Source organism: Myxocyprinus asiaticus, chromosome 30, assembly GCF_019703515.2.
Source record: "Myxocyprinus asiaticus isolate MX2 ecotype Aquarium Trade chromosome 30, UBuf_Myxa_2, whole genome shotgun sequence".
Taxonomy (NCBI): domain Eukaryota; kingdom Metazoa; phylum Chordata; class Actinopteri; order Cypriniformes; family Catostomidae; genus Myxocyprinus; species Myxocyprinus asiaticus.
Window position 1 is genome coordinate 35,672,645 of NC_059373.1, and position 26,063 is coordinate 35,698,707.

Genomic DNA, 26,063 nt, shown 5'->3' on the forward strand with positions numbered 1-26,063 from the left:
TGCAAGTGAATGGGTGCCAACTTTTTGAAGCTCCAAAAAGCACATATAGGCATCTTAAAAAATAATCCATACGATTCCAGTGGTCTAATTAATGTTTTCTGAAGCAAAATGCTAGGAGTGTGTAAGAAATTGATCAATATTTAAAACTTTTTTTCAACTAAAAATGTTCGCTTTCAGCCAGCTTGAGGTTTGTACGTTGACGAGGGTGGAGTTCAAACTGCCTCTTGCATGACATAAGCGTGCAAGCCTCCTCTGCATAGATATTCATACTGTACATAGATCCCTTATTAGCAGCTGTTTCTATGGACCACAGTTCTTTTTCAACACAAGGAGTTTATGCAGTGGTCTGAGCAAGGAGCTCGTTCTGAGGCATCTCCTCCACTCACTCACTTGCATTCAAACCAATTCAAACAGCTCTCCTTGTTGACCATTCCGAGATGCCGCCACAGTTAATGTATCCAGCGAGCTGAATGAGACATCTATGTATGATTCTCCATGCTCCTCTGTTGTAAACAACACTGCGCTTCTGTTTTTTTTTCCGTATTTCACGTGTCAGTTCTCGCGTGAACTTGCCAACGTGCTTGACCTCGATCCTCATACATTTTTAGTAAAAAAAAAGTTTTAAATATTGATCTATTTCTTACATCTAGCGTTTTGCTTCAGAAGACATACATTAATTCACTGAAGTCGAAACAGATTACTTTTATGATGGCCATATGTGCTTTTTGGAGCTTCAAAAATTTGGCACCCATTCACTTTCATTACAAGACATTTTCATTTTATGGACCAACAGAGCTGAAATATTCTTCTCAAAATCTTCATTTGTGTTCTGAAGAAGAAAGAAAGTCATACACATCTGGGATGGCATAAGGGTGAGAAAATGATGAGAGAATTTTCATTTTTGGGTGAACTAATCTTTTAATGAAGAATAGCAACAAAATTTGCCTGAAAATAAGGCTCATTTAGCTGGTTTACGATGTGACAGGCGTGTGAAACAAAACTACATTTTCCATCATTATATGTGATGACACGAGAATGATAAAATACTGTAGATAGATAAAGCATAATTTATACACTCAATGTGCGGCTCTGCTTTTTGTTTTGTTGCATTGGTGCTAAAAAAGTTTCTTGTCTTTGTCAGTAAGTGAAAATGAGAGAAAGAAATATTAAAAATTGCAAAACAAGTACATTCTTTCTGACTTAAATCACTTGAATGTACATCACATCATCTTTACTTTTGACCATGTACTGTAAGTACGAACTTCCCGGGAAGACTTGAAGGCAGCATTAGCCTACATTTAAAGTTTGAATTCCTCTTGAGTTTTAACATCTCAGATTTTTTTTTTTTTTTTTTTTTTCAGATTCATTAAGCTATCACTACAAAAACAAAATGTAAAACTTTTTAGCCTGATATTGAAAATAGCCATATTTTATTTTATTTTAACCTTGTCTTCTGGGGCAAATATAAGCATGTTAGCTAACATGCTCATGGAAAACCCTTGATGGTGTCTGCTTTACATCAGACTATTCCCATTCATCAGTTTCTTTCTAAACATTACCATACAACCCTCCTATTTTCTAATATATAAAAGTGCCTCATTATCTCCAGCAGGCGGCTAAGTAGCCTATTGTATGTATATTCTCATATGCCGGTATACTGGTGAAAAGGCTCTGTGGATACTATGGTATGACTTTCATACAGGTACAATTCCCATAGAATCTAATCAGAGCCAAAAACCACATTTATGTGGTTATTTTTTGCTATTTTTGCTATGATTAATCATTGTCATTTCTTGCTATTGGTTCATCAGAGTACCTTCCAAATATTCATTTTTCATATTTTTAGTAGGGCCCGTGGTCCTTTGAAATGTTGACACGCATGCTCACCCACACACACCTGTCTCATAGGGAAAGGGAATTGTTAAATGGGCTTCTTTCTTTAGAGGGGGTGACAGGAAGAAAGTGGTATGATACACTTTGCTTTCCCCATGTGTTAACCAGATGCTAGTACTCTGAAAGGTTATGCCACTTGGCAATCTGCCTCCGTGGGTTGTCACAAACTTCCCTCCAGTGAGTCACGCCTGATGGAATGGGGCTTTGACCACCCAGAACCAGACGACCCACCACCTCATTCTTCGTGGTGTGGTCAAAATCGATGACCAGAAACTCCACGGAGATGTCCGGCATTAGCTCAGCGGGAACATCGTAGATAAATGATTCATTGAATACAGGGTTAAGTGTGCATTTCTTCACATGGGTCTTCTTCTTGGCAATGCGCTTGCGGCCGTAGAAGACGTTCACTTTAACATATGGGTCTGTAAGTGGATAAAATAAATAAAGACATGAGTTTGAGTGGTAAGATGCTGACGTTTTTGTATGTGAAGTTTGGTGTCAGTATTGAGCAGATAGAAAAGTGACAGTGAGATCTTTGTATTTGTGCGTGTACTGTATACTTACTGCCTGACAAGCCAGTGATGTCCATGGTTGGCAGGTGTTTGGCCTTAAGCACCACCGCATTAAGCCTGTGAGTAACGGGCTGGTAGGACAGAGAGACCAGCAACTCCCCACGACTTTCACACTAAAAAAGAAACAAAATGGAGATTAAACACAATAAATTGGACATATGTTTATAAGCATATACACACACTCACACATACACAACCACAAACTGTCTAAAATAGATGCATGGCTAAAGATCAGGGTGCTGATGAGCCATGCATGCTGTCAGCGATTACACCATTGAGCATTCTAAGCCTCTGATGCAGGAGGATGGCCTGAACATTAATGCTACTTAGTCCTTTTGGCAATCCTGGCACAACCTGCCATAACTTCCCAGTTTAGTACCAATTAGGAAAAATTAAGCCATCACCTGTGTCCATGGTGGCAAAGGCCAACTTCCCACAATGCCCATGAATGTTACAGCCAATCCAGGAGAATGGAAACTCTATGTCAGAGTATTGAGAGACCTTAACTGTACCCCTGATCACAGGACAAGACAGGGTTTGAAAGTCTGCGAGATTTCATGCTGAGGAAGTACTGGAGTCCTGTGCTTTCCTGGTGTGCCTGACCCCTGGGACATAGCCAGACTAGAATACCTGTTTCTGCAAAATGCCTTTGGGGTTAACTTTGGCTAAGGGTAACAAGTACTGCCTTTGACAAGTCCAGAACACTATCAGAAAAAATGTGCAAAAATTTTACCTTTAGGGGGTTCGACAGCGTGTTTGGGACAGTGTCAGTCAGAACATATTTGTACCTTATCTGTCCCTAAAGGATACATATTAGTACCTGAAGTGTCTTATCTGTCCCTAAAGTGTACATTAGTACCTTAAGGTGTGAAGAGGGTAAGTGGGTGTACCTTTGGGGGTACTGCCCCAGTGACAAGCTGTTGTACCCCTAAAAGAAAAATTTTGCACATTTTTTTTCTGACAGTGAAGGGACAACCTCAGTATGCCAGTCAGCTCCTATCTACTCACTTCATAGTCAACAACAATCTCCAATTTAATCCGGCAACCAGCCATAGTAAGAAAAAAGAGTTCTTGGTGGTTTCAGATAGTTAGAATGTATGGACACTGTTGCAATTCTTGCACCAGGAATTTTCTGGGTAAGTCAAGGTTTGTTTACAAGTTCGACTTAATTAAGAAGTATTGGCAGGTACCCTCTGTTACTTAGCAAATGAAAAAATGTCCTTCAACTCTCCAAGGTGTTATTGGCAGGCCACTGTGGCCTCCCTTTCGTCCTGCATGGGCCACCTGCCACATCTCAGAAAATGATGGACATAATTCCGTGATCCCACTGTCTGCACAACTCTATGGCATAAGAGGATGATGCTGTCATCCATCTGGAGTTCTGTAAGGAACACCTGCAGCATCTCAAAAAGGTGTGAGAGAAGCAGTAGAGACGTGGAGAGATCTTCAAACCCCAAAAAATAGTCATTTAGGGTTGCCTGGAAAACCAGAGGTTTCAGATTGTGAGAGAACTCCTCAAACTGTGGGAGAAAGTAGAGGTGGTGTGATAATTCCTTTGACCAGAAAGTAAAACTCATGTATGTATTTTTTTTTTTTTTTTTTTATTGGCAAGGTTTACATTGACAGATTTTACCTTGGTACCCAGTCCTTTTACAGACCTGAAATGGGTTTCTATGAAGACAGTTAAATAGACCATAGAGAAGGAAAGAACATTCACTGTGCTCACCTTAGAGCCGGTCCTGCACACCCTGGACATTAAATTGCCACTTATTCTCCAGATGGACTAGTTGAGGGAAACCTGTGATGCAAGCAATCTGTGCACCTGTCAGATCTCCCTGGGCAATGGTGTTCATATGGCCATGTGGGTAATCAAGGTGGAATAAGAGACATGTCCGTTGTCATCAGAGAAGAGGACAAAGTAAGCATGAGCATCTTAGTGAGCCGTGCATTGGTTCGCGTAGGACATGTATGCATTACACTTTGGGTGCTTCTCATTTCTTAAATTGTGCATACTTGTTTCCTTTCCTTGCTTCCTTTACTCATTTCCTTGCTCCACCCTCTTAGGAAATGAGGAAAGGATGGAAGGAAAAGAAACGAGGACAGAGGAATCAAAGCAAGATGGATTTGTAAAATGAAATGTCCTGCTCACTCAAGCGTCACTTCAGAGCACGTTTTTGCGCCACTACAGTACAGTATGTCGGCGCACTTGCTGTTATGTTATTTAAATATGTTATTTGTTATGTTATGTATTAATATATTCATAATATATCCAAATAATTAGAGATGCACTGTTGAAGTATGTGACAATCATTGTTTATTTAAACTGCTAAGGTGAAACATCTGTGTCAGATGTGAAGGGGGAGTAGAATTTATCCAAAAAAGATGACCAAAAAGTTTTCCACATAGGAAGCTGCTGTGCTTCCTTGCTCAAGCTTCCTCAGGAAGCTTCCTCTGTCCTCGTGTCCTCACGGTGCATATAGAGAATTTATTCATCCTTAATGATGGTGGACTTTGAACAGTTTCCGGGTCACAGGCTTGAGGACAGAGGAGCGAGGAAACAAGGATGCACAATTTATGAAATAAGAAGCACCCTTTGTCTGTCTTTACTGGCCTCGCAACCGGACACGTTGAGAGCACTGAATTCTTCAGCAACAACTATCTATAAAAGACAGTTACACTGGAAACCCAAAACAGACTGCACCTACCCTTCCACACTTCTCACACTAAACTAAATGCCTCTCTGTGGGAACTGAACCACCATAAGTTCAACACCTTTTCCACTTGCTACCGATGAATCTCGGATCAAATTCAAGGCTTTCAAATTGAATGCTTGTGTACAGAACTGTCTTTGGATCAGGATGCTCCTACCTCAACACTGCTACAAGTCACTGTTCCGTCCCATCCTCTGTGGTGAGAGGGTGATCACTTGCTGCTAATGACGTTCAAAGTTGCTTCCTAAAGTTTCCAGGCTCTCCACGATTTCAAAGATCACAATTTTCAAAAAATGTCTAAAAACACACTTCTTCCATATGCACTAATTCATAACCATAAATGAAGGCACTTTAAAGATCATGAAAAGGACAACCTGGTCTCCTACAATCATGAGAAAAACTGCAGATTATCTGTTCATAAACACTTACTTTTTGCCCTGTTCCTCACATAATGCTATCTTATGACATCAAAACACTTTCACTATAGCGCATGACTTGTATGGCAATAACTGTGCGAGAGCTCCACTGATAGAGCGTTGCACTTGAGATGCAAAGGACTGCGGTACGATATCTGAAGAGCACACAAGTAAACACATAAGCCGATACAGAAACACCACAAAATGATATGGTTGCTTCAGCAATTGCGTTTTTCATCTCACATTTGCTTTTATGACACTCCTTTTCCCTATGATCTCATGTTCTGTACTGTTTTACCTTCTACTTCTGCTATAGTTTTGTGCTATTCTGGTTTGCTCTTGAAATTTTTTACCGAAGATCTGCTAAAAGTGTTGGTACCCTTATGATGGCACTTGTATTTTTGTTCATTTGTTACAAGTCACTTTGGATAAATGAGTCTGCTATGCATTTATTCAACATCAAATGCAAAGATTTGACCTTGCTTCAAGAGCTATATGCTATCAACCTTGTTCTCCTTTGCTCTTTGCCTCTCTGTCTTTCTTGCTCTCTCTTGCTGTCTTTGTTTTTCTCAACTCTTTTTGAGAATAAGGATTCTAGTCTCACCACTGGTTATCACCATGGCAACTTGCATTAGGAAGCATTTTGGAGCTCAGCTTGAACATAAAACAGCCTACTGTCTAATGTGTAGTAGTGTTTGTGATCTTCTTTTTAGCTGTACAACAAGATTATAGTGTCTGCGTATCTGGGCAACTGCACAACCAAATCTTAGTGTCTCTGTCTGTTGATTTGTTCTTTTAAATTGCATTGTCTGAGGAAAAGACTACTCTGTGTCTACACTGCAAGCGATAATGCAACAAAAAAAACTAGATTACTAGATACTTAAGTGTGGTTTTGCTGTACTGTGAGGAATCTAAAGGCTAGTGGCTATTGTTTTTTAAAAATCTGTAAAGAAATCTGCATTAAAAACACCATAGCGAAAGACAAGTGTGTGGTATGGATGGTAGTTGTCAGGTCTAAAAATTGTCTATTTACAACTGAGTTTGATGTCATTTCAGACTCTACCCTCTTCCTCTCTCTCTTTCTGCCTCCCTCTTTCATAACCCTTATCTTCTGCAGCTTAGCACCATCCCTCATTCTGCTTTCTCTATCTCACAATTTTGCCTCAGCTAAACCTCATTTTCATTAACGAGGCTACTCTTCTCCCACGCTCATTCCTGTTCTTTTCCTTCCTTAGAAAAATTATTTAAGACGTGTAACCTTCCGAGCGTAACGAGCATGGCTCTGCCACAATATGTCTCTCACTTTTCATAATCACTCCTCTCTCTCGCTACACTCCATCTGTTTCCTGAGCTTTACTCCTTCCTTCTCTCCATCTCTCCCATAATCCTCTCTTTTTCCATCAGCCACTCTTAGTTCCCTCTCTCTCTCTCTCGACAGAATCGATTGTTCACCCACCCCCCCCCCCCCCCCCCCAGGCCAACACCCTAATGTTCCTATCTTGCAGAGCAATAGCAGCTGATTCAATTTAAGATACTCTCTCTATAGAAGAGTAAGGAAGACAGGAAGTTTTCTGATTTGTACAAGTTTACACATGCATGAACTTGAGAGGTATGATGGACATTTGTGGTATATACCTTATCATGGGGTTTATCACAAGTGGGAAAAGAAGTTCAATGCTTGTTTGCCTCCAAGTGCTGTCATTGCTGAAGATTTCCTCTTGCCAGAAAGAATGAGATTATGAACATGGCTTATAATGCTATTGTTCCTGTTTTGATGGAAACAAATTCATCAGCGCATTAGGCTATGATTACTTGTTATGCAACAACTTTTAACAGTGCTCAACTTGTGTTTGAGAGCAAGGCATGTTTGTGCCTTCATCACAACTGAACCTTGATTTCTCTATTTCTATGTGTGTTTACTAAAGCCCAATTTTCAACTGGTGGTATTAACATCCATTTCAGGCCATCACAAGTGGTCAGCGCTAAATACAGGTGTAAACACGGTCCAAAATCTTTTGTGATTGTATCACTTGATCCACATTGCATTTGTAGTGTAAACGCTAACTGGTCCTGATGCATCCTGAACAACATCAAAGAACTGCCTAGTCACCTGTCAATCATCCTTTGCAGGTTATGCATTACTTTAAAGGAAAATAATCGCCTGGAACATTTGGAGAAGTGCACAATAAAAAACAACAACAGAAAATAAAACTTTTAAACATCTCCATTTGCCTGAAATCAACATCAGATTGTGTGAATCACATCTAAAGCTCGGTTAATACACGAACCCCACTAAAATATCACAGAGCTTTCCACTTGAAACAACATTTGCAGGGAAATTAAAATGTAGAAGTATCTTTGTAGGCAACAGTGTGCTGCTTTATTTTCACTTCTTTGGACTTTATCAACATCCATAACACTATGGTGAAGTGATATTGGATCAGACTACAAAATCAGATCACAAGTGGTTATTAGGTCACTAGGTATCATGAACTAACAATAAACAATCATTCTTAACAATGGTGGTATTAAATATTTGAATACCAGGTGTAAACAGGGCTATGGAAAGCTTTAAAAGAAGCAGATATGACAAAAGAAGTGTCAGTTCATGAAAATGATCATTTTCATGCAGCAAAGAACTGATGTTTATAGTTTGTGTGTATCATTGTTAATGATGTTAGTTTAGTTTGCAGATGGTTGTGCTGTTGGATGTCTCCCTGCAGTCAGTGGCCTTTATGGCTCCACTCTTTGTCTGCTATAATAACGGCTTAATGGGCCCTGGATCGATAGGTGTTTTCACCACCCATACAGCCCAGCCTAAACGTGGGAGTATGTTTGTAGAACAATATGGTAGTATACAGCTACTACACATATCTATACTCAGATATTCAATATATAAATGTAAAAAAAATAAAATAAAAAATAGATTGGGTGAGTGGTCCTTCCGATTGTTTTACTTGTTTTATCATACGCCAAGCGCAATTTGTAAGACTGAACATTTAATAGCACACCTCTCACATGAATTGAAGCATCATTCATGTCTGTAGCACAAACAGTGCAGGACTAGTTTAATACCTGTGAGGGAAGTGTGATACTTATAAAAAATTAAGAGCAATAGAAATACTGATGTTTGTCTTGCACCATTAATTAGTTTCCTTAATCAGTTTCCTCTGAATGCAGCTGGAAAGGTTTGTCTCAAACATCTCAAGTCAAAGCTCATTGGATAAGCAGGAATAAATGGACAACACTGTTTCTAAATGCCACTTATAAAGCTTCAAAAATACAATTACCCCAAGCTGTTTGTTGTGAGCTTCACTGAACAGGTATTGATGGCAATGCTGCCTTTTGAAAACCGCTTGTATCAATCACGGCATTCATATCCTGGGGCAAAGAGCTCAAATACTTTTCCTTTTTTTACCTTGTTTCCTATATCAGGTTTACCAGGTTCTGGCCAAAGAATGCTAACCATAAAACATATTGAAGGATCCATATGAGCTGCCATCTCATGAGAATCACTGAGTCTAATGATTGCTGCCCATGATCAAATTGCAGCCATGGAATATGACACTGTTTTTATGTTAATATAACAGAATCAGGTGCACCCCACTCTGCTACATATTATATACTTTCCATATTCCAGCAGGATAATATTGCCATCAACACTGCTGTATAAGTGTGGTTTCATAAAGATTAAAATGAATTCACCATGTTATGGTGTTTTGGAAGATGGTCTGAAACTAGTTTCCTTAGGAGGTTCCTTCATACTAAAACACTGTGTGTGAAGTCATTGACTGATTGGGCAGGAAGGCAGCAAGGCTTCTGGTTTCGGACACAGCTGAGAACTTGAGGTCTTTAACTCAGTCTCACCTGTGTGCTCCTCTTGCTGATCTGCTGGGTGATGTGCGCTCTGCCCGTGCTGGGGTCCACGCCCACCAATGGCACGACCGCCTCCCCGATGACATCATCCCGTGCAAACCGATCAAAGCTGAGCACCAGGAAGTGCAGTGTGAGCTCGGGCAGCGAGCTGTATGGAATGCCATAGAAAGTGAACGTCTCATCGAAAACGGGCTCCAGGGTCTTCCTCAATACACGTGTCTTCACCCGGTGCTTCTTCTCAGGCAGGATGGTCATCTTCACATACGGGTCAGAGCTGCCCGCCTGTTCATCCACTGCAGGGAGCCCCTGCACTCCTACAATAGTGACAACAAGTGCTTTCTTGGGGAAGTTGTAGTCAATGGCCAGACTGAGTGTGCCCAGAGAAGGCGAATTGAGACTATAGGGCGTCACTGTTTTACTGGGTGCTTCACTGCTGCTTGCCGAACTGCTCTCCAGACAGCAGTAGTCTGCCCGGATGGGCAGCGCTCTCTCCAGTCTGGGAGGTCCTACAGGAGGTACCAGGTGGTTCATCTGTAGGTGCGGAGTACCTTTCAGCAGTCCACTATCGGTATCTGGATCTACAAGGAGAACATCACCATTTCTGGACCCATGACCCCATTCTCTCATAAAGGACCCTGATCCTGAGCGACTGCCCACACGTACAATCTTCTTTCTGTTGTTGAGGGTCTCGGGGTAAATGCTGATGCCTTTAAGCATGTGTATGAACTTGTAGGGGGGGTCAACAGGTGGGTCGTAGGGGCCGCTGGTCAGCTTGTAGGCACCTGTCATTTGACGGTAGCGTCGCTGGCAGCACGTCCACAGGAAAACGGCCACCGTCACAGACACGACCAAGACCCCTGCGCCAAGAAAACCTGCAAGGACTGGGGACACCTCTGAATGAGAAAGAACAAAAAGAAGAAAGAAATGAGAATTAGAATATACCATGCTTATAAATTCAAAACATTCAAGGCACCAAAGCTTTTGATTTGAAAAACTGTGGCGTCCCCACGTGTGTGCCCGTGTGTGCAAATGTCACCCAAAACATCAGCTTTTTTTTATAATTTCATTATGCACGCCATAATGAAATGACTTTTTTGATGCTTATTATATAGGGGTGAAAAATGCATCGATCTGATAATAAAAATGTCGAAAATGGCAGAATTAAAAAATAGAATAATATACAGTATAATGACTATAAATCAGGGACTAGAAGTGGTACAAGTAACACTGGTACAACAACTGGTATAGCGCTCACTCTTAGCACAGAGTGCTGTCATTTTAAAAGAATGTTATTAACCGTTCTTTTATTTCTTTCTAAAAAAAAAAATTTAATAGAAGGCTGCAAATAGCCGGAGCCGGAATGAAAAAATTTTCTGCTCAGCATGAACGGAAATAAAAATCATTTAATAATACCCAAGTACTCAATGTCTTATTAAGGCCATCTCAGATCACATACATATGCATACAGGAAACAAGAGCCATTTTAAATAAAGAAAGTACAGGCTGTTTTGTATTAAAATATTACATATTATTATACATAATTGCATGCGTCTATTTCAGATTAAGTAAATATATTTCTTTTCTTTCGTAATTATTCTGCATTATTTGGAAAACAGGCCTATTGTTGGAAAGGTACTGCTCTGACTCATTAATATTTGTTCATAATGTGTCATAGGGTATACATTTTTTTATGAAATTCTGTGTATTAATTTAAAGATGAGCCTGACTGATTTTACTTGTATTTTTAATTATTGCTTCAGTAATGTTTCTGCTAGATAATATGCAAATCTTTTAGTATGCATATTATTTGTTAACAGTACATGTCACTTTATTGTGCTTAATTTTTTTCACACCTTTTTTTCATTGACACAACTAGAACCTTGTTTCGGAACTAGTAGAAAGAGTTGCATTTCATGAATCTCAATCTTAATAAACTTGAATAACATTACCAACCCACCACAGAGCTTATGAGTTTTGCCTGACAGATGATAAAACAGGAATGGGCTCTTTTGACTTGGGCCAGTAAGCAACCACTCCTAGAACACCCTAGCAAGCACCTTGGAACAACCCAGAACACCTTAGCAACTGCATAAAAATGCACTTAAAACACTCAAAACACATTATAAAACACATTGCAATGCCCTGGCAACCACTCACACAACATTCAATCATTGACTTTTGCATGGGTAAATACCACTCACATTTTCTTCAGAAAATCTAGTTTTAAAATGCAGGCCATGAAAGCATAATTTCTGCTGCAGGACTGTAATTTTATCAGCTGCATATGTGCAAAGTCATTTCTTCATAACTTAATATCAACTCATTATTGCATAGTGAAGGAATTCTGACTCACATTCGTATCGAGTCGTGTGTGTTCTAACTGAGCTTAAGCAGAACAGCAAACATGGCCACCAGTGGCCTGTGAATGAGGTACGAGACTGACCCAGATAGATGTAGAACAGAGAGAAACCAGGCAGAAAACAGAGAATAAACAGCAGCAGTGCTGCAGGTCAGTCCAGGGGAATGCATACAAGACGAATAAAAAAAAATGGAAGGAATAGAGAAATGCAGTGCAATTGGGTATTTCTGCAAAACAGTATGGAAGATAGAAAAATGGGACAAGAAAAATAGTATGGGAGTAGAAAATAATCACACTTTGCACAATCTCACCATTTTTTTTTTTTTTGTAAACATACAATGTCCAAAAGTGAATGCATGCTTTACAGATTTCTGTCTTTAAAAAAAATTAAAATTAAAATTAAAATTAACCACAACATCATTTCCACCACATCTCAAATTACGTTTTGTGTGGTGTGAGTCGTTTGTCTTGCTAAGGCTAATTTTATAACTCTTTATATGTCCTAAATACTCAAAATGTTTGCATAATTTGACAGAAACGTTTGAGGAAATGGCACACAATCAAAATATTCTGTTCACAAGTTATTTTTCTTTTTACGACTTTTATTTGTTTTCTTCATATGTCTCATACACTTAAGTCTCCTTGATAATCAACAGTACACTAACTTTAAAAAAGGGTGGCAAAAGTATTTGTTGTGGTGGAAATGACGCCACTACGAAAGGACTGCTGTTATTTGTGTGAAAACATATATTAATGAGTTGAAACCTGTTAGTTTTAATAAAAAATCAATCCATAACACATAAAAGTAAGTATAGCTGAAGAAACACCCAGTTACAGAACACGTATGTTAGAGTGCAAAAGTTGGCTCAAATTTAAACCTGAATTTAGGATGATAATTGATAATTCTGCATGATAATTCTTGCTCTTTACGAGAGGCAGCTGCTTGGATTATTTCCTGTTTAATTCATATCTGTTTTCGCTTGCTTGTTTCACAGCTGTTCGCTGCCTAATGGGTTGATGCTGAGCACAGCGGTTATATGTATGATCATAGATTCTTTATTACAGGCCATCAGAGAATCCACTGGTAATATTCATGTGGGAGGAGCATTTACTGTTAGACCTACAGGCAAAATCACAATGTACAAACTTCTGCTCCTTTCAATACACTCTGGTAATTTATATTGCTGACATATCTGGCCCATTAAAAAAAAAAAAAAAAAAACTTTTTCAAATGTCAGCAAAAGATCAAAACAAGCTTAACTGGAGCTGGCAGGTGCTTCTTTTGCCACAAGCTACTGGACATTCAATTAGGAAACATCACACATCTGCAGTAGTGGTTCTAGCTTGTATGGCGCCCTGGGCAAAACTCCTTTCACAAACTATACATTTTAAATCTTGTATTAAATATCCACCTACATTTACACTCTTATTCAAACAAGATTAGCTCATGTGGTTGCTCACCTGATAGATTGACTTTTGACGTGAGACAAGAGTGTCTTAGAACTGACACAAAATGTCGTGGTTGCTTCAGAAAATCTGCTTTTCATTTCTAATTTTGTTCTTGGACATTATCGAATGGGTATAGTTGTTGGTTAAGGGTAAGGATGTCTGTTTGTGTCTACCTCTCATTTGATTTTAATCACTATTGGTTAGGTTTAGGTTCAAGTTTTAGATTAAAACCTCCATTTAATATTTACCTTAAAAAGCTTGTCTGAATACAATAGTATTTCACTCGCTTTTGGCGCCCCTGCTGGACATTTCACTGGGAAACTGCGTTCAAATGTGTAATGAAGCACGTAATTTCATCTGGCAAAAAATCTGCCCCAGTCACGTAACGTTCATGAGACAAGGCTGTGTTAATAATAAAAGAAATAGGTTAGTAAAGAAATTCATGTAGCACAATTTACATTTGTCTATGAAAATAATTATAATAATCTAACAGCATAAGCCTTTAGATCAACAAGGTTTTTAAGATCATGAGGAACATAAATTCAGTCAAGTGTCCAAACTTTTAACTGGAAAAGTAGAATTGTGCACAGTTAATAGGGACAAGTTGGATTTCACGTTGACTTAAACTCACTTCATCCTCTGTGCGACATATTAGTCATTTTTTCAGATTAAACTTATGATAGATTCGCTGCCACTTACTCCATTTTCTTTGTCATCCCCTCTGCAGTCTTCTTGTCTGATTCTCCCTCATCTATTCTCATTTCATCCATTTACTTACTTGACACTCTTTCCTTTTCTCTTGTTAGTTTAGTTTTGCACCCTTCTACCCCTCTTTCTTTCCCTCTCTCTCCTTCCCTTCTACATCTCTTTCTTCTCTCTAGCCTAGGTCTGAACTTCAAGGCCCTGGGGTGGTGAAGTGTCCAGGTCACCGTGGCAACAACAGGTCCTTTTCTGTCGTCATGCCAGTCAGAGCTGATTGTAATTCAGAGTTCGGCCTGGGTTCAATGAGCTGATGAGAACAGGATGTACTCTAGAAGTCTAACAAAATGGCCTCCTTAAGGAAAGTGCCAGCCAATGGGAGCATAGATACAAACCACAAGCCACTGAGCAACAAAATGTGACAATGAAGATGCAAGTCTTGCAGTCAAGCCTCTGAAAACACTTCCTACTGAAAATGAAACTTTAATGAAATATTATGTCAGGAAATATCAAGTTAAAAAAAAATGCCCTTACAATAAACTACATTGACTTACAAAAAGACACAGTGCATAGTACAGTACTACACTATTGTCATGTTTTTCAATGAATATTTTCATTTCAACTGAATATTTTCATTTCTCCCTCTCCCAGCAGGGAGCTTTACTGGGATGCCAGCAGGATCAGGTCTATGCATCTAAACAGGCTCTGGAGATGATGGCGTTGCAGCTTGTTGAGCTCAACTCTGTCGTTCAACAACTCCACCTACCTTCCGATGCTGGTCCCACTCAGGAAGCACCCTCACCGGCTCCGGCGGTACCCCATGTTTCTGGGCGCTCAAGAGGCACGTATCCCTCCTCTTACCCTGTTTTCAGGTGAGGTGGGATCCTGTAGCACATTCCTTTCACAATGTTCCCTGTACTTCACATTACAGCCCTCTGCTTTCCCGTCAGAAACAATGAAGGTGGCTTGTGTGATCACACTCCTCACTGAATGGGGGACCGCCATGTGGGACAACAGGTATATCCCTGTTGCGCCTCTTTCATGCCTTCTCCACGGCAATCCGCCAAGTTTTTTACCACTTGGCTCAAAGTCAAGAGGCAGCGAGGGTCTTATCCGGACTGTCTCAAGGAGATTGGCGAGTCTAAGATTATTCTATCGAGTTTCGCTCCCTGGCTGCTTCTTGTAAGTGGAACGACCATGCCATGTGGGACTTCTGCATGGGCTTTCCAACAACATCCAGGACGAAATCTATCATATGGATCTGCCTCCACGCTTCGACGATTTGGTGGATCTGGCTAGCCGAGTCGATCAACGTCTGGCCCTACACTGTCGCCGCTGCTCTCCACCTACCCGGGTGGCTGGCTATCCTACCCAGTCCACTACTTCGGCCAGGTCACTCAAATCACGGCCCGACACAGAGCCCAAGCAAGTCGGGAGAACTCAGATTTCACATAAGGAGAAGCAGCAATGCCTCGTTCATGGACTATGCTTTCATTGTGCTCGATCTGGTCATTTTTCTGCTTTCTGTCTGGTAAAAGACACCGCTCATCAGTAGGAAGGGGGTTACCTTTGGACAAAGCCCCCGGACTTCGTACACTTTTCCCGGCCCGGCTGCAGTATGGATCTACCTGTCACACGGTCTCAGCCTGGTGGATTCTGGAACCGAAGGGAACTTTATGGACATCAACTTGGCTTCCAAATGGCGGATTCCTATGGTCCAATTGGATGAACCTATTACCGCCCACACCCTCAGTGGCACGGCCCTGTCCATCATCACCCAGTCCATCAAGCCAGTCACCATCTCTGGAAATGATACGGAGCAGTTGTCCTTTTACATGATCCAATCTCCATCGGCACCGGTAGGGTTGGGGCATCCTTGGTTGCTAACACACATAACCGACACATAGACTGGTCAACCAACACTGTTCTTGCTTGGATCCTTACTGTTTGTTGGAGGATTCCTCATCTCTGCCCACATGTCGGGAGATTGATTGCCTTCCAGTCTGCTGGGTGCGGTTCTCTGCACCTCACTACACTTCAACGGAAGATTCCTACAAATCTGCTCCTAACTTCCACAACGCACACACTCGCCTACTAACACCCTATTCACGGATTTTCCCATTGTGCGGCAACGGCGCGCATGCCTCTACAAACTTCTCCCCGCTCCTGCAGCCGGTGCCGGGATCCTCAGTCTTCGCCAGCACAGTTGAAGTGAATATTTAGTGTTAATAAATCTTTGAACTGTTCCTCTGCTCTTGGGTCTCTTTGTCTTCCTCTCGCTCTCTGACAGTTGAAGTTTTTATGATTAATGTCCCATCGAGTTGTAAATCAACAAAACCAACCTCCCTACCCTAATCTTAAAACTAACCGATAGTGTCATAAAAGCAAACGTGAGATTAAAAAACACAATTGCTGAAGAAACAATGTAATTTTGTGGTGCTTCAATGACACTTTTGTCTCACGTGTCTGGATTCATACCCCCGTCTTTTCCATCACAAGTGCAACGCTCTATCAGTTGAGCTACTGCACAATGTGATTGCATATAAACAAGCTTTTTATAGTTGGTAATGTATTGCAAATGTTAAAAACTATCGCTTTACAACTCATGCGCTACTGTAAAAATACACAGATGTCATAAGATAGCATTGTGTGAGAAACAGGGTGAAAATAAGAGTTTATGAACTGATAGTCTGTCATTTTTTCAAGTTTTGTGTGAAAATGAATAAAAGTCATCATTTTTGTAGTGCCTTTACTGTTCATTTCATCAGGAAACTGCCATGATAAATACAACGAGCCATGAAAAAACATAAAAAAATAAATAAATTTATTACTTGATATAGTAATGTTATTCTGTGAGATCAGGTTGATTTCGGTTTCATCTAAACCATAAAAATTACTGTCGTTGGTATAACCTAATCTCATTGTGCATAATGGTTGAAGATCCACAGTACATCATCCAGACATTGTGAGGAATTAACAGCACATAGTCATTTGAGACAAAGAGATGTGAAAGAAGGAATGAACAAGGGCGTAAGAAAAGATTATATAATGACATTGTGTGACAGACAGAGGAGCAAGAGTTATAGAGAAAAGGGGCACATACGATCTCTGATTGAGCATCTTTTATTCTCAAAACGAATCTGTCAGTTGGTCTGGAATGTACAGCAGTTTAAAACAATTTTGAAACATTTGAGCCTGATTTTGACTCTTTTGGCATTATCTTTTCTGTCTTTTCTTAGCTAAATTACTCTCTCACTGTCTTTGTTGCCATCGACCACCCCCCAGCCTCCCTCAACTCCACCCTGTTTCTATGCAGTACAAAGACTGGACCCCTCCCCAATTCCACTGGACACTACGACTCCCCCGAGGGACTCAGAATCCGATTATGTCACTTTTAGCTGCATGTTTAAAAGCCAGCTGCTTCCGTTGCTTAGAAACGACCCCTCTGAGAGACGAAGGCAAAGAAAAAAATACTGTTGCCATCTGATGCCCTGAGCTCTCACACTGGTAATTGCTTTGTAAATGATAAATTAGTGTCACCATTCTAGTTTAAATATTACGTGGTAGTTACTAGGACAAAAGTGTCTAAATGACTTTTGAAATACGTTCATGTTTGCTAAGGCATGAACTAGTATTATTGCACATATTTAAGGTCGAAACATAATCATGTATGTGAATGCAGACGTTTCTAGCTACGCAAGCTTGATTTTGTGTGTTGTTGTGTTCCCAAATATGTCTGACCACAATTCATATCACAAAGCAAGTATGCTTTGCATTATAAATGTTGCCACAAGGGGCACTACAGCGGATATTAGTGTAAACCGTCTGCTTCTATGGTGAGTTTTCTCTTTCAAGGCTGTCTACTGTCATGGTGGAGCAACAGTTTAAAGAGAATACTGCTGAGCAGGTTAGGTAAAGTCAATATATTTATTGCAGCTTACCAGAATATTAACAGTTTAATGACACACACTATTAAACCCAACTCTATCATCCCCTTAAAGGTGCACTAAGTAAGATTTTATCTTGCTCTTACTCATCCCATCTGTTCCAGTAGTACTTGTGGGTTTGGACTCTATACTGACACCCATTGTCCTGGATACTAGAAGTTTGTTTACTACTGCTTTACACCGAATATATTTGTTTATCTTCTGTTTTGTTACTTTGAGTCTTATGATACACACTATAATAGACATTCTTGTATCCAATCCAAATTTATTTTTGCACGTTGTTGTGTGCTAGACTGTGAACGGGCAGTGGCGCATGAGCTCTCTGCCCCGGCTGAACACCACCATGTGCTCACGCTTGTCATTTGATATTGCACCGTTTATCTGTTATCTGCGGCATGTGAGTGACAGGTAGTAGTGGTTTTTTCATAACCCCCTCTTGTTTGGACATTTTATCTTTTCACTTGCACTCATTCTGTTCGGACTGTCTGGTGGATCACACTCCTGCTGATCAATATCATAATTCTGGACTATACTGTTTTACTGTTGGCTTGGGCTCCATTGTTATCTTAAGTATGTTGGGTTAGTTGTTTTATTGTTTGGTTTGCTTGTTTTGTTTACATGTACTTTTATGTTTGAGCTTTGGCTGAAAGCGTTATATAAAGTAAACATTTTATTATTATTGTCATAATTAGTTGTAGTAACTCAGTCAATTGCATGATACAGGTTGGTGTGTGCTGTCATCACGGCAGTGTCCATGAGGGCGACCCACTCCATGTAAAATTAAACAGCTTTTATTAGGTTTCTGATAAGACTGGAGTCTTCATCTCAGGTGAGTGTACATCATTTTCAACATATTTCTAAAAAATGCTATTCATGTGTTTATGTGTAAAACATTTTTAATCAGCAAAAACTTTGTGCACCTTTCAGTACTGAGGTTTGTTCCAACCACAGTAACATAAGATTGCATGTTACGTATGTTCAGTCGGATCATGCGTTGCAATACATTGGCCAAGCGCTCGCATCTGCGTACTTGCTTAAAGTATGTTTCTGGCCTTAGGGTTAAGGATTTGAACAGAATATATAACTTCGGCACAGAACTTTTCCTGCGCCAAGAACAGTGTTCGGTAAGTTACTCATAAAGTATTCCACTTCAAATTACTAATTACATTTTCGAAACGTTAATCTGATTACTTATTACTTCATTGAAAAGTAATCCTATTACTAATTACTTTACTTTTAAGTTACTTTCCGAACACTTTTCCCAGAAATGTATTTTTTCCGCTCTACGAATTCAATATAATGTCAATATTTCTTCCTTGTTCATTTTTGTACACACTTCAGTTGTCACAGAAACACAGACAGACATACATATGAACGTATGAATTCATATTTTAAATGTGTCATATATCAATAATATTATTTTAGAAATATGTGTGTAACCCAAGTAATGTCATTAAAATGAAATGTGTTTCACTACTTTACTACTAAAAGTAATTAGGTTGCAAAAACGAATTACTCTGTAATCAGATTACACCCAACACTGACCATGAATGATACCTCAAATTGTGTGGCATGTTGAGGAGAGGTGTGTCTAAGAGATCGGACTTTCGATTTTCACCTGGCAGACAATAAAACAGGCTAAATTTTTGTTTTAAATCCATTTAAAACCACAGTTGCATGGTTTCTTTTTTTAAATGTTTCAGAAATCCATATTAGTCATCTAAACTGTAATTTATGAATGTCAACACAGCTCATTCTTCAAAAAAACAATACATTATCTGCAGCAAACACACATCTCTGGTTATGACACTCCATAATGTGCCCCAATTGCACAAATACACACTGCTGCCTACAAATGAGAAAGGATGCCTTTGTCTGTAGTCACTGGAGAGCTGTAGAACAGGGTGGAGTTCATGATGAGTAGAAATGAAGAGAAAGCGTTGAGGAACATGATGTGGTGAAGAAAATAGGATGGATGAAAGAGTGGACAGGTGTGAATAATGATGCTTAGCACTGCTACAGTCTTTGTTTTCTCTTTGTTTTTGCTCAAACATGGTAAAAATTTTGGCTTTTTACTTAGAAGGCATCTCCATTTAAAAAGACTGCAAAAAAGATTTAGTTTGTTGTCATGTTAGGGTGGTTCCCTCTCTATTTTTGCTGTCAATGGCAGTGGCGGGCCGTGCATTTTAAGTCTGGGCCTTCAGTGTGATTCATGCCATTAAGAAAACACAGTTTCACAATGAATAAGACACCCTATGCCTTTGGGCATCATACATTATGTCGCAGCTAACTAGTAATACCAACTGACATTTTAAAAACACGTCCACGCATGAAAGCCGGAACTTGAAACGACACTTAATGCTCAAGCAAGCCAAATTTTTAATGCAGCATGACTGTTTTGTGAAATAAACATCTCCTGAACAGACATTCAAAAATCATAATTTTTTATATGAATCTACCAAGGAGGTCTATAATACCTGGAAAAATCTATCTAATAATATTTGCTTGCAATAAATATAATTTCGTCAGGTTACACGGTTACGCAGCGTTCCATTCAAGTTGGATGTGGGATATTCCTACTTGATATCTCCGACCATAAATGCATTCCATTCCCCGATATTCGGAACTGCAACGCTCCCGTTAGCTTAGCAGAGGTTTGACTCTCATTAGAGATGTCTCCTAGCAACCCAACTGATAAACAATGCTGCGGCGCTAGCATTTGTGCTTCAGGTGTACGATTATCAAAAGAGACTATAATGTTTTATACACCTGTTTCTGCAGGCGTTTGTTAAACAAGCTTTAATATCACGTAATGTTGAAACCAAATCATTTATCGATATTACTTAATAAAGTGAATGTTTATCACTTACTTTGTATATCTCCCTGAGTGTGGACATGTTTGTGTGACATCATGCCCCTGCATCTCGGTGAAATTGGAATTGAGAATTTCTGCACGAGTCTACAAGTTGTAATTCTGACTTCAAGATGCATTCCATTGCACTTTTCCTAGTAGGAAGTTGTAAAATCCGACTTTCCGAGTTGAATGGAAAGCAGCACTACTTTTCAAAACTTGATCCGACACTGAATGCTCAAGCAGCCTAATTTACATTTAGAAAACTCCTGATGTTACTATAACAATGCAAAAAGCACTTACCAATTTGCTTGAAGTGAAAATAAGTCCTCCTTTCATGATTAATAAATTAAGCAATCACACGGTCATGCAGAACATCTCGTGTTTTTAAATCCATAAGGATCTCTTTCTCAACGGCGATAGCAGCAGTGATGACAGCCGACTCGTCAGACAGCTTTATCTTACGCTTTTCGCTCTTGAATTACGTACGTCACTTAAAACGTGATTGCGTCACTCAAGGCCAGCTAGAAGGCCTCGACCGGGACATATCCTAAAGATCACACCCACCAAGAACAAATAAATCAATCTGATTGGCTGATGAATCTGACTTTAGTTGCTCATTCGTTTGCACTGTTGAGGGATTCTATAAAAATTCTGAAGGCCTGAGGGGGTGGAGCTCAAACTCACGCTTCGGGCATGCGATTTGTGAAACAGTTGTCACACTTTGCTTGTAAGCATCGAGGAATAAATTCTGACTGGATAAACTTTTAGTTTTTCTGTATTTGTTTGTAGATTAATTAAGAGTGGAAAGCAATTAAAAATACATAGGCAAAAAGGTGATTGAGAATGACAGGATGAAAAATATTTATTTATATGGCACGTTAGGCCAGCAGAGAAGGCTTTGCTGGCCCTGAGAATTCGCCACTGGTCAATGGTAATATTTCAGTGTAAGCAGAGTGGAAATGAGCTTCACCAGCAGCAGTCGTGTTGTAGTGTCACTGTGCTCTGGATTTCACTGCAGGAACAGAGAGAGGACTGTCACTCTGACAGCAGATGCACACATACTGTAAATCAACCCACTGTTTAATTCACTGCAGCTTCACATGCTCTCTCTCTCTACACATACACACACACACACACACACACACAAGAGAACAAGTATACTTTGCAGATAGTTGTGTGTTATAATGTATGCTGAGGTCAAAATGATAAAGGCTAGCATGTCATCACTCAGAAGCCTCTTTTTTCATGATCCAATCAATTCCCAATGGAAAAATCAAGTCCCATCCAACATTTTTCTCATTAAATATTATGTTTCACTTGGAAAAACATCACAATACATATGTAAAATGGGCTGCAAGTGTTGATTCGTGTTGACTTGAACTCCGTTAATTCCACAATAAAATAAAATGTGCACAAAGGACTCAAATTCTTCCAGGGCATTATTGAGGCTTTCTATGACATATAAAACAGAAAACTTAACATCCTTAATTTAACCAGGAAATTTGAACTAACTGTCTTCCACAAATCCAATCATGATAGCCCCTAACATAGCTTTCCATCACACACATAAACCAACATGATCATATGGGCAGTCGACATGTTGTTTCCGAGAGTTCCAGTACCCTAGGATCAGCCACATTATACAGACCCACCAAGAAGCACCATTTTTGCATTGGCTCTAGTGTGTTTACCTTCCCTTGTGGTGTGTCCTGAAGTGCGTTGCGTCAGACGTGTGGAAGACTTGTTTGCATTATCAGTGATGACCACCATTCGGAGGTTGCATTTTTCCCTCTAACATTACCTTTTAACTACACTGATGGTTAGGTTCAGGTTTGGGGTTTGGATTGGGTGGTACAGTTTATAAAATATGCATTCCTCTTCACTGTATTAAAGCCTGTACAGCTGAAAACAACTTGCTTCACAACTCACTTTTGGCTCCCCTCCTTGGACATTACACCCAGAAAATGGAGTTCACACATGCCCATACACCAAACAACACTTAAGGCTTTGGCCACTGGGGGCAGTGTTTCATATTTCGGTAAGCACAGACCAATTTTAGCTAATGAAGAGTCAACCTACTGTTTCCGATTTCACTGTGAGATCAGTCTGCATAAACACAAAAAAGGACAGGATCTGTTCACAAAACTCATTCATGCAACTGAAATGCTGTATTCTGTATTCTGACATCACACTGCTGCCAACATCAATAATCCAAACCAGACTGTGAATCTCCATCAGACAACCAAAAGAGGGATGCTATTGACGTCTGAGACTTGACCTGGTCACCATCTTTCCTGAAAGCATTTTAGATCCTGTTTTGCTGATGAAAATGATGCCCTGCAAGGTCAATCGACTCTCTGCTCAATCAGTGAGGGTATTGTATATTATCTGAGAAGACTTGACATTTGATTAATATTGATACAGCTTTATTCTGATAAATCCAGTTTCATGCTTCACCATTTTCAAAGACTTACACCGTATCTTTTCCAGGCCTGATGCGACAAGTAATTTGTTTGTCCACACTGAAATTGAAAATGCTGCACAACCAACATGATCAAATGTGAAATCGAATTGTTCCTTCAGAATGTTCATTTGCCCTGAAATCAACCCCATTCTGCTGAACTACTATATAAATGAATTTTTTTTTTTTTACTCCACTGTTGGTTAGGTTTAGGATTTGAATTAGAGTGTTTGGTTAATAAATTCCTGTTGACTTTATTACATCATTTAAACTAAAAATACAACTTGCTTTTGGCACCCCTTTGTGGAGATTTCAACTGTGCAGTACAACAGAAATAGAGACCTAGCGGATATAATTTGTCATTTTTTACCTGTTTTGTTATACACATGGGTTTGTTGTCATATTATAGCACTCAGGTAAACACACACAATACATTGTATCCTAACCAGGTGAAACACAATATAGTGACAAGCAATAAAAGCTTGTTTGACAAGCAAACTCCCACGCTGTGGGTTTTGCTCCAAGATGCCTCAGATGTGTTCTTAAAATACATGACCCAAACTACATCACACTCATTCACCAGGAAACACGTCAAAACGGTGTGCGTCGTCCCAGCATATGATATCCTCCTAAAGCCTACAGAAGATTGCTAAAAATCTGACATTTAAAGGTTATATACCATTGAAAAAACTCTTATGATGATAGTTATTGCAATCACATTGCTATTCAAAAATTAGTGGCAGTCCCCAGTCTATCCTGGTAAGATTATGTATGCTCTGGCTGGTTAAAAAAGAGTAACAATAATGCTGATGATGACAAATAACTAGCACAAGTTATTTGTCATCATCAGCATTATTGTTACTAATTGTTTATATGCCACTAAGACTCACAGCTATGATTAAAACTGAGACTTAGTGGCATATAAACAATTGGATATTTAGAATAATATGCTTAGCATGTACTGATAACACTTGAACAAGCAATTTATAGGTAGTTAATGCATTAGATTTTATGAACTATCCTTGAAAAAAAAAAAATTTGTTATATATATATATATATATATATATATATATATATATATATATATATATATATATATATATATATATATATATTATTATTATTATTTATTTTATTTTTTTCAGAATGTATGTATTAATCTTGGTTAATGTTAGTTTATAAAAATACACTTGCTTAGTGTTAGTTCATACATTAACATAATAATGTACAACTTTTCATGTAAACAATATATCAGTATATGTTGCAGTTAACATTAACCAACATTAATAAGTGCTGTAAAAGTTTTGTTAATTGTTTTTTCACATTAACTAATGTAGTTACCTATAATGTTAAATTAATACACCCTTATTGTAAAATGTTACCAGTATTCTTAATGCAATATACTGTTTTTATGCCTATGAATGAAACTTAGAAAAACCAGTTGCATGTTCTTGAGAATGACATATACAGTTATAATATATAGCATAAAATACCTATTTTTTCATACTTTAAATAGTAGCTAATACGCAACATTTAAATAGTAATTCATGATTAACATCCAATTGCGTGTTATAATGCATTATAGGCCACTACTCTTAAAGGTATAACCATTAATAGAAAAGTAATGTATTACAACCAATCTCTAGTCACAATTATTAATGAAAAGATATAGACAATACAATGCATTGCAGTTTAACAATTAAGAATATATTTAATGCAATTCATAAACAGGCTTCAAGTTTTAGCCATTTAGAAATGCAATAAGCAACTTTATGATTAATATTATTATGATTGGTGGAGATGCTATAAAAAAGTAGGACTTGAACTGCTCCAGTTGATGTCTCGCGCAGTGAACAGACATGACGTCATACACGCATGAGCATCATCAGCGCCGCGCGGGATCATCTCCCATCTGTGCTGTTCACAAATACAGCTTAACATCCGTATTTATGGACTCGATCACGTCAACTAAAACTGTTAAAATGTAGACTATCCTCTGAACGAAAAAAGAAGTTTAAACTGCCGCAAAATAGAAAACCCGGGCAAACATGTTGATCTAGACGGGTAACATTCACGTCTACATTTAGACCCATTCAAATGATGCATCATACCATCTCATGTGTGTCTATATGAACAGGTTACACACGTCATACATCTATCAGGTGAATCATGAATCTTGACTTCATGCGCGTATTTCCGGTGCTGCACTTGTTATGCACTTCACTGGTAAACCCAACATGATCTTCTATTTTATAAACCATCTTTTACAAAATAACTTGCTCCAGTAACCTAATTAACTATTATATAAAACTAATGCACAGCAGGAAGAAAATACCCAGACTATTTAGTGTAAACAAAATATGTGCTCGTCAGTCTATAATCTCAGTCAGTTACAAATCAGTTCACGAATGAAGATCTCATCAACAACAAGTAACCTGATTTTCAACACATTTACACAGCCTCATACAGCCTTTTAGGATCATTCCGTAAATATAAATATAGGTCTCTCATTCACTTACCATAGGTTGGTTTTACATTAGTCATCTCAGCCATTCTGAAATTCCAGTGACTTGGCTGCGATCCGAAAAAAAAAATAATAAAAAGTAAAGAAAATGAAATTTCTATTTAATGTCCATGTATTTCTACAGCCCGTTCCTCCAGCTGAATGTGTGGCCGAGCTGTAGGATGTTGTCTTCTGTGCCTGCGCACTCCTCAAGGATGCGCTCGGTGACGCGCGCGCGCTCCCGCCTCCTCCTCCGCTCCAGATGCGATGATGATGATGATGATGATGATGCTCAGGGCGGATGCAGCGCGGTGTGAGCTGTT

The 26,063-nt window shown here is 39.1% G+C and overlaps 1 protein-coding gene across 1 annotated transcript; it reads right to left on the bottom strand.

Annotated features, from left to right (window-relative positions):
• Positions 1 to 26,063, bottom strand: LOC127420723 (synaptotagmin-11-like). Its single transcript, XM_051663228.1, has 4 exons — positions 25,757 to 26,063; positions 9,460 to 10,361; positions 2,458 to 2,578; positions 1 to 2,315 (listed from the first exon to the last, which is right to left on the bottom strand). The coding sequence occupies exons 1-4, from the start codon at positions 25,788 to 25,790 to the stop codon at positions 2,005 to 2,007; spliced, it is 1,368 nt and encodes a 455-aa protein (XP_051519188.1). The 5' UTR covers positions 25,791 to 26,063; the 3' UTR covers positions 1 to 2,004.

Coding starts and splice junctions, on each gene's coding strand:
- LOC127420723 (XM_051663228.1), bottom strand. CDS start 25,790: ATGGCTGAGATGACTAATGTAAAACCAACCTATG. Junction 2,579..9,459: donor TCAGCAAGAGGAGCACACAG/GTGAGACTGAGT, acceptor TTTCTTTTTTAG/TGTGAAAGTCGTGGGGAGTT. Junction 2,316..2,457: donor CATCACTGGCTTGTCAGGCA/GTAAGTATACAG, acceptor ATCCACTTACAG/ACCCATATGTTAAAGTGAAC.